The sequence below is a fragment of the Triticum aestivum genome, chromosome 2A (assembly GCF_018294505.1).
Source record: "Triticum aestivum cultivar Chinese Spring chromosome 2A, IWGSC CS RefSeq v2.1, whole genome shotgun sequence".
NCBI classification, from domain to species: Eukaryota; Viridiplantae; Streptophyta; class Magnoliopsida; order Poales; family Poaceae; genus Triticum; species Triticum aestivum.
This window is the reverse complement of record NC_057797.1, coordinates 631,349,771-631,359,157: the sequence shown is the minus strand read 5'-3', so window position 1 is coordinate 631,359,157 and position 9,387 is coordinate 631,349,771. Positions and strand designations below refer to the sequence as shown.

Sequence of the window (9,387 nt, the reverse complement as noted above, 5' to 3'; positions counted from 1 at the left end):
TCGATGAGCAGTTTTCAAATCCGATGATTTTTCCAAATTTGAACTTTTTCAATTTTGGCGAACTTTTTTCAAATGCGATGAACTTTCTTTTCAAATTTCATGAACTTTCTCAAATTTGATGAACTTTTTTTTTAAATTGATGAAGGTTTTTTAAAATCCGTGAACTTATTAGCTTGCCCAGCCGGGCCAAAAATCCATGCCCGTGGGCCGTGCCAGGCTAAAAATCTGTGTGTAGTATTTTCGGGCGTTAACGAATCAAAGATTCTTACAGGCTGGCATAAAAATAAAAGTTACAGTTTTACTAAAGCACATCTAGATGTGCCATAAGTATTGCACATCTAAGTCTTATGTCATTTGATCTTACGTCGAGATTTGTGTGGATATTTTTCTTTTTTTTATGCTTAATTCACTCAATTAAATGTGCAATAACTAAAGCACATCATCCAATCCTGAGATCCGAGATGATATCGCCTTCCCAAACCAAAACGCAGCGGAGCTTCCAAAGCCAAACCAAAGCCCTCGTCCCTCTTCCCCCTCCTCGTTCCTATCGCCGCCACCCCTCCTCCCCTCGATTTCTAGCACCCATCGCGACCCTACTCCCCATCCCATACCCAGCCTGCTCCTCGCACCCTCGCCGCCCCAATGGAGACAGCCGCCGCCGTGTCCGTGCCCAGATCCGCCTGCCGTGCCGCGCTCCCCTTCCCGGCGCCCCTCAAGCTCCAGGGCCGCGTTGCGCTCCCCCGCCGGGCGCTCCCCGGGGCGCCGAGGCAGCGCCTCGTCGCGCGCTGCGCGGCTGCCGACGACAGTGCGGCGGCAGAGCTCCCCATCGAGAAAAGGTTCGCCGCCTTCCCGGCCGTCATGGACATCAACCAGATCCGCGAGATCCTGCCCCACAGGTTCCCCTTCCTCCTGGTAGATAGGGTCATCGAGTACAAGGCAGGAGAGTATGCTGTTGCGATCAAGAATGTCACGATAAATGACAACTTCTTCCCCGGCCACTTCCCGGAGCGCCCGATAATGCCCGGCGTTCTCATGGTTGAGGCCATGGCCCAGGTCGGGGGCATCGTGATGCTGCAGCCTGAAGTCGGTGGATCCCAAGACAATTTCTTCTTTGCAGGGGTTGATAAGGTGAGATTCAGGAAGCCAGTGATTGCTGGTGACACTCTGGTCATGAGGATGACCCTCACCAAATATCAGAGGAAATTCGGGCTTGCAAAGATGGAAGGAAAAGCTTATGTGGGTGGCGACGTAGTGTGTGAGGGGGAGTTCCTCCTTATTAGCGCCACTGAATGATCAGATCTACCTGTGTACTATGTGATCCTCTTACAAGATCCGATTAGACTGGGTTTGTTGAGAGAATTGAGTTGTGAACTGAACTTACAACATGTGAGGCAATCTTATCTTTTTACATCAAAGTTGTGTAATGGCCTTTTGGGGCCGAGTCAGGCTATGTTGCTGGTGTTACAAGGTTACAATATCTGTAGTTTGGTGGAATAACTATGCTTGTTAAAAAAAAATACTTCCTCTGTTCCAAATTATAAGATGTTCTGATAGACTAAAATAGCCTAACAAGACGTCTTATAATTTGGGGCGGAGGTAGTACATTTTAATGCTTTGCCCCGGAGTGACGCCATTATCAAGGTATTACATCTACCACAGTGAATTCAGACAATTTAAATTTTCTTGGCCATGCATTTTAAGTATAGTGGTTGACTATCTGTGCAACTCATGTATACAACCGTGGATGCACAACTATCATTTATGCAGATTTTGGAATATAGATACTAGATGATTTCACACGTTAAGTTGTGTGCACACACAAGATTCAGGCTTATGAATCTGTAATGTTGTGCATATCTATTACTGCACAAAATTCACGCAGAAAATGTAGAACCTGAACTTTGATTGGGATTGCATGTGACATCAGAGTAAACACCAGATAGGTAAGCCGTGCAGCAACTGGTATACGTTGATAATATATTACTACCATATGTACACCTTATACCTGTCCAACAACTGCAATATTTTTTGAAACGTGGTCCCTTAAGGTAGAATAGAGTTTACCGGTTAATTAATAAAAACCATGGCAAAAACCGATACAACGTGCCCACAAGAAAGGGCAGCCCGGGTGACCTGGCACCAACCAGACCACACATGCCCTGAAGAGGATGTCGTTGAGACTGCTTGCCTTTCATGGTCATCACCTCTCCCGAGTAGTTTCAACTTCGCCGTAGACGACCTGTCAAGACCCCTTCAAACGAATCAAGTGCAGATGCGAGGACTGGTAGCTCCTATTTTGCTGACGTACTTCCCAGGAGAAAGTTGCACGCCTCGCATCTACCCAGGGGCAGAGGCAGCCCAGCGGGCCGTCCCGGGCCCTCTTTGTGTACTGTAGCGATGTGCACAGTAATTCGCTCCAATCTAGGAAGAAATTGGGCCTTACACCCCAGGCCTGGGCCCTGGGGGCCTGGGCCTGTATCCGCCACTGCATCTACCCAACATGGCACAACCTCTATTTTCCTGACGTACTTCCCAGGAGAAAGTTGCACGCCTCGCATCTACCCAACATGGCACAACCTCCAGAGAGCACCGCCCATCGAAACCACCCCTCATGGAGTCATCATTGCCGCAGGGCCCTACCGTACACAGCTCTAACTTCTCTGACACAGTGAGAAACAAGCATAGGTGCACTTGTTGGCGAACCGGACAATTGACATCAGAAGGACAAGCCACGACCCAGCTCCGCACGCCATCATCGTTATCGCCGCACAAGTCGCAAAGCCCGAAAGGGAAGCGCAGGGAAGGCTAGCGGGTCTTTAAAGCAACACCCCAAGGGGGGGGGGGGCAGGGACAACGTTATTTCCCGACCCAGCAAGGTCTAGGCTTTCGCCTCTACAACAAGATTCGAGGATGGAGCGAGTAGAAGAGCTCCACATCAGTGCCTTCAAGAAAGGGGAACGACGCTCGTAGGCGCCACCATCGTCGGCCTACCATAGTCAGGCAAGCCTGCCCTCGGAGCAGACTCAGCGAACACCCTCGCACAACGGACTGTAGCCAGCCGACCACGCCGTCGCCTCCCAGGGACCACCATATTAACTGAATTTGGATTGCACCAGGTACATTTAGATGTGTGCTTATTAGAGCACATCAAAATCTGACGTTACCCCTGATTGTTTTCTTTACTGTTTACCCCACAGCCTCACCCATACACATGCAATATTTACATCATCATATACAAAAAGAGGGAGGAAGAAAGAAAATTAAAAAAGAAAAACTAACCTATCCCCTATCAAGGAGGTAAGAAAGAAACCTATCTCTCGCCATATCATGTTTGAATTTAGAGTTAATCCTATGAGATAACAAAGAGATATCATGTACAAAACCCTTCCTCCACTTGTAGAAAGTAGGCCTTTCATGCCTAAAAGCCCTTGCATTCCTCACGGTCCATATATTCCAACACGCAGTGAACACCACCTCCAAAGAGAAGGGTTTATGGAAATCTGGGAGCTCTTGCTCGACGCCCATGAGCGTCAAAAGCAAGACCTTTCGCTGAAGAATTCGCGTACACGGGCCGGCCCATTTACTAGGCGACAACTGAACGTAATAGAAAATGTCAGAAAAATGGAGTGATGGATGGATTTGATACCGTGGACTAGCGCAGGGTAAACACGTCTCCAGCTACTTCACCTAGCGAGTGAGTTCATCTTAAACTACCGCGCTGAGCTAAAAGTAACATGTACATCGGCAGATCTCTTTTTTAATCTTCCTTAAAAATGAATAATGTTTCTGGAACAAACTTTTCAATGTGTATTTTCTTTTTGAAAAACGTGAACGATTATTGAAAACATGGGATTTCTTTTTAAGGAAACAAAAAATTATTGAATATATATATAAGATGAATAGTTATACATCAAACATTTTTGTAATATATACGCTGAACAATTTTTAACTACAGAATGAACATTTTGTGATATATGCTCAATAATATTTAAAACATATTAAACATTTTAGTGATATATGATGAACACATTTAAAATGTAGATTAAACATTTTTGTAATATACGCTAAACAATTTTTAACTACACAGTAAACAATTTTGTGATATAAGCTAAACAAACATTTAAATACACGTTGAACATTTTGTGATATATGCTGAACTATTTTAAATTGTGAACTAAATTTTAAAAAGTAAAAAAAGGAATCCGTGAACTTTTTTTGACATCACGAACAAAAATTTGGATTTCAATTTTTTTCTTGAAAACAAAATATAAAAATAAAAACGAAAAATGATCAAATGATCAAATGAAAGAAAAAGAAAAGGACGCAGAAAAAACAGAAACAGAAAGAAAGAAAAAAAATAGAAAAAAAAAGAAAAACCGGCCAAATAAAAAAACGGTTCAGGGAACCTACTAGAAGGTTCCCAAAACCGGCTGCTTTCAGGAAGTGGGTCGGCCCGTGTCGCCTCGTTCGTCGGTTTTTCGTTTGCCTGGAAATCCAACCTAGCTTGCCTAGCAATGTGCATCATATCAGTTCCAGTCAATCTGTAAGTAAGCCCAAACTCTTCTGGCACTTCTCTCCGAAATTTCCTAGTTGCTGCATGTTGCGGCAAAGTGTCGCCGAAACTGTACACAAAACTTCCTCGTTCATGTTTTGGGAACCTTCTAGAAGGTTTGTGGACCTTTTATTTTATTTTATAGATTTCTGGGTTTTTTCTTATCATTTTTATCTTTCTCCTTTTTCATAATTAAAAAACTTTAAAAAGCCAAATCATCAAAAAAATAGAAATTAAAAAATTGTTCCGTTTATGTAAAAAATTGATTGAAAATTCCAATTATTTTTTCGCATTTTAGGAAAATGTCTGGAAATTCAAAAATTGGTCGCTTTTTTTAAATGTTCAATTATTCATAATTTATTTGAAACTTAAAAAAATCGTAATTTGTTTTTTATCCACATTTTAGAAAAACAATATGTATTTGGTTTTTCACAATTTTCAAAAAATAATTCAGATTTACAAATGTTGTTCAAAAAAAATGTTTGGGATAAAAAAAACATATTTACAATTTTTGTTCGTGTTTCTCAAACAATGTTCAAAATTCCAAACAATGTTTGTGTTTTTCAAAACTGTTTTTCAATTTCAAATTTTGTTCACATTATTTGTTTCAAATCTACCGTTTCCAATAGGAGCTACCGGTAGGAGCTACCGTTTCCTCCACCCCTAACATTTTTTTTGAGGGGCTTAAACTTTTTCTCTTTCGCTCAAAAAAAGTTTAAGAGCTAATTGACATTCTCTTTTGAGCTAACTGACATTTAGGGACTGCCATTCATGGAAGTCATGGCAAAAAAAATAAAATTAGCACTCCAAAATGCTTTTATTGTGAAGCATCAGTTTTGTTTCTTATTTTTTTTGCTACAACTTCCACGAATGTCATTACCTTATGAAACTTGACAAACACTCACAACATTGGTCAATGTTTGCCACCAACTTTTTTAGAATTTTTTTACATTTTTTTAGGATTTTACTGTTCATGCTGAGATCATATGAGTTCAAACTGAGATAGAGACTTTCCAACACTTTTGTCATGAATGCAAATGAGATGCACATATAGATAATATTTTTGTAAACATTTTGATATCTTATTCACGTTTTTCTAAGTTAGTATGAATTTGTTATGAAGTTTTTAAAGTGGCAGTCAAACGGTCAAAGGGCAAAAACATAAACGAGCAAAGTGGTTTGGGCGGGAACAATTATTTTCAGAAACTAAGGGTAAACCTGCCGAGTGTGACCCAACTAGGGACATAAAACCAATTATTTCTATATATTATGTCACTTGAGCCGCAGTCAACTGAGACCTAGCCACACCCATCCATAAAAGAAATCGGTCAGTTGAGTAAAAAGTTGAGCATTTCGGAACACGTTGATCGCTGACGACCTTGTATTACCAAGCAACACAAATACAAGTACAGATTAACAGGTGCACTGCCACTTACTCGCCAATGCGCAGAATTACACAAATGCAGAAAGGAAACTGAGGATGCATGCAACATTTAAAAACACAGGCACCGTTAATTAAACAAAGCCCGGGGTTGCCGCAGCTGGACTGCCGGCTGGAGCAAGGCTGGTTTCAGCGCTTCCTGATGGAGAAGGCGGCGAGGACGACGAGGAGCACGAAGATGAAGACGGAGAGGAAGGAGGCCACGACGGCGCCGCTCGTGCGCCGGCAGAAGCCGTGGAACTGCATGCAGATGGGCACCCAGTTGGCACGCTCGTTCCCGCTGTGCGCCAGGTCCACGATGGCCGCCGCCGCCGCTGCCCCCGCCGTCAGCAGCCCGAGCATGATCTGCATGATCGCAGTGGTTAACCACCCTGTCACGTGCATGATGTGCGTGGCGCCGTTGGAGCGAGTCGGGAAGAAAGAAAAGGGCTTGTCAGTTGTTACCGTGTCGCAGACGAGCAAGAGAAGCCTGAGGACGGTGGTTTGAGGCCGCAGCACGACGACGGCGGAGAACGGGAGGGATAACAGCAGGTACCCCGCGGCGATCGCGCTCGCCACCATGAGGAACCTGCAAGAAATAATACATGAGGCGCGGCATTCGCCATTAACTTAATTCGAACGATCGATGATGGGATTGGGCACTGACAGGAAGGCCGGGAATTCGTCGAAACGGGCGCGGAACTGGAAGAACTCGGTGAAGACGGAGAGCGTCTCGTCGGACGTGCCGGTCGCGATGGCCGCCGCGAGCGCGGGCCCGAACGCCGCGATCCTCAGCAGGAAGTCGAGGAACGCCATGCACCGGCTGCCGCGGTCGCTCCGCCGGAAGAACCGCATGGGGAACTTGCGCGGGGCTGTCGTCGTGGCCGCAGCTGCAGGAGCGGCCGCCGCGGCAGACGGGGGCGCGGCTGCGGGGGCCTTGGAGGGCGCGCCCTGGCCGGGGGCGACGTCGTAAACGGGGATGACAGTGGCGGCCTCGCTGGTGCTCATGTTCGGTGCTTGCGTGAGGATCGTCGGACGCGGGAGGAGAGGAGAAGGCGGGGTTCCTTGATGGGGTTTATGAGATGAGAGGTGCTTGTGTTTGATTTGATTGGGTTGCGGTGGCAGCGGCGGATTTTATAGAGGCAGAGACGTCCTGCTGCCTGCTGGGATGAGTTGGATATGGTGTGAATGAGTGAGAGGCGATCATGGAGTGGAGAAGTTTGTGCAGAGGTTGGGAGGGTTGTGGTTTGGGTTTGGGCTTTGTGGGAGTGGTTGCCAACTGCTATGAAATGCAAACGCCAAACAGTATCTTGCAGATGCAGTGGTTTGCCTCTGCTGCACTGGCCAGCTCTCACAATGTATGAATCATGAATGAACTGCCTCTACATCTGCCCTGTTACTTATGATGCTGTACTAACTTTTTTTCGCTTTTCCAGGCTGCTTATTGTCAGTATTTTGAAACGAAAAAACTTAAATGGTCACTTGTTATAGCCTCATACATATTTATACAAATAAATCGTTGTTTCCATCAATAAAAATAAGACCTAAAATAAAGAAAAATAGCCTCAAGATAATGATAATAATCATTCTTCACAACTTCTTAATCTGAAAAAACATATTCTTGACAACCACTGTTCTTGTCCATCATGCTCTGCAGTGGCCCATTGCCCTCCTACCATATTGAAAGGAAAATCGTCCCAATTTCATCATCAATGTGAATAGTTTTAGTTTTGTGTCATGTGACAATGCTAGGTGTTGGTGGGCCGATCAGGTCACTGGATTGGATTGGTTGTCCCACCCGGTGTTGGATCAAGCAGCCTAGCACCGATTTGATTCGTGAGTCCCTCATCCCGGTCTCCTCGCTTCACAACGAACACACGGAAAATCCCCTCTCACCCCCTGCCCGTCACACGAAGCACACGGCTCCGCTCACCGTCACAACACAATGCTTAGCTTGGCCCTCATCACTACGCGGCACCGAGCTCTTGCAAGGACAGCAGCCGCCGACGACTCACAACATGACTCGGGCAAGAGGACACTCGACACTAGTGCCGCTCCGCCTTGCACACCGCTCCATTCGCCTGTAGTGTCGCTGAATACGTCACAACATTGGTGGTGTCGTTCATAGCATCACCACCTAGCTAGTAGTGGTGGTGTTCACCTTGCAGCATTGTCGTAGCAGCGCGCGCTTGGGCTCAAAGCATTGTGCATAGCAGGCCACAACATTGTTGTCCACCATCGTAGCGTCATCGTCTCCGCCTAGCTAGCAGTAGTGTGGTTCGCCTTGCAACATAGTCGCAACTACACACGCTTGGGCTCATAGCATTGTGCATAGCCAGCCACAACATTGTTGTCCATCATCGTAGCATCCTTGTTGCCACCTTGCAGCATCGTCCAAACAACAGACGGTTGGTAGCATCACCTGTCGCCGATCGCAGAATAGATGTCAAATGTGCCAGCTCATCACAGACAACCCTTGCAGCATTGACGGGCGTCTTGCAGTAGCGCGATGGTTGTCCTAGTAGCACTTGGCCCCATCGCTTGCAACAGTGGGCGTCAATTTCCATCGCGTGGTGATTCGGTGGCCTATAGTGCATGACACACAACTTTGGTCGGGGAGTGAGCAACAGGAGCAAGAGAGGGAGACAAAAAAGAGGAGAAGAGGAAGAGATAGCGGTGCGAGACTGCATGGATGGACGAGAGCGACATGCCGTGAAAAGGGATAAGGCATGGGGCCCATCGGGCCACATGGCAAGTGTGTGTCATGATCGACGCAAGAGGCGGATAGGTGGCTCCATTAGAATCATTTACATGTGTTCAATGCATTGCATATGTGTGTAATCAATGTCAATCTCTTCCAGTGTGCAACTTAATTCCGCGTATTCAGATATACATTGTTAGTATATCTCCTTGGGATATGTTGCAACAGTGTTCTGTATTTATATAGAACTAGAGGATACCCTGCGCGTTGATGCGGCAATTGATTGACGAAAATTAAGGTTGATAACATGAGAACCAAAATGAAAATCCATGTGACTTATTTTATTTGATTATAGGATGACTCTCTTAGATATATAGGACTGAATAGGTATTAAACTTGATTATGTACCTATAAGTGACTAGTATAAGTTATAACTGTAAGCATATTGCAGAAAATGCACACTAGCTCAATAGAACTCCACAAATCCAGCTTTTCTTTGTGGTTTCTAGCTCTAGGTAACAATCTCAGATCCATTCGGTTACATCGGCAATAAGGATGGCAATGGGCCGGGTTTGGGTCGGGTTGAACAATATTAAATCCATATCCATATCCATGAAGACAGTCTTTGTCCATCCACGAAAAAAATCCATGGGTGATAAATCATGTCATGTCCAAACCCGATGGATATCCATACCCACTGGATATCCATTAGGT

At 45.3% G+C, this 9,387-nt stretch overlaps 2 protein-coding genes across 2 annotated transcripts; one reads left to right on the top strand and one right to left on the bottom strand.

Annotated features, from left to right (window-relative positions):
• The first annotated feature begins 472 nt into the window (after positions 1-472).
• LOC123189890 (3-hydroxyacyl-[acyl-carrier-protein] dehydratase FabZ) lies at positions 473-1,497 on the top strand. The gene has a single exon (XM_044602408.1). The coding sequence runs from the start codon at positions 643-645 to the stop codon at positions 1,291-1,293; it is 651 nt and encodes a 216-aa protein (XP_044458343.1). The 5' UTR covers positions 473-642; the 3' UTR covers positions 1,294-1,497.
• A 4,389-nt stretch (positions 1,498-5,886) lies between these two features.
• On the bottom strand, positions 5,887-7,072 carry LOC100682460 (casparian strip membrane protein 1-like). Its single transcript, NM_001428257.1, has 3 exons — positions 6,640-7,072; positions 6,438-6,561; positions 5,887-6,338 (listed from the first exon to the last, which is right to left on the bottom strand). The coding sequence occupies exons 1-3, from the start codon at positions 6,978-6,980 to the stop codon at positions 6,123-6,125; spliced, it is 681 nt and encodes a 226-aa protein (NP_001415186.1). The 5' UTR covers positions 6,981-7,072; the 3' UTR covers positions 5,887-6,122.
• Positions 7,073-9,387: the final 2,315 nt, after the last annotated feature.

Bases quoted from the DNA above. Each gene is read 5' to 3' on its own strand.
- LOC123189890 (XM_044602408.1), top strand. From the start codon at position 643: ATGGAGACAGCCGCCGCCGTGTCCGTGCCCAGATCCGCCTGCCGTGCC.
- LOC100682460 (NM_001428257.1), bottom strand. From the start codon at position 6,980: ATGAGCACCAGCGAGGCCGCCACTGTCATCCCCGTTTACGACGTCGCC. The intron at 6,562-6,639 runs GTCAGTGCCCAA...TATTTCTTGCAG, and splicing joins GACGAATTCCCGGCCTTCCT to GTTCCTCATGGTGGCGAGCG. The intron at 6,339-6,437 runs GTAACAACTGAC...GCGATCATGCAG, and splicing joins TCTTGCTCGTCTGCGACACG to ATCATGCTCGGGCTGCTGAC.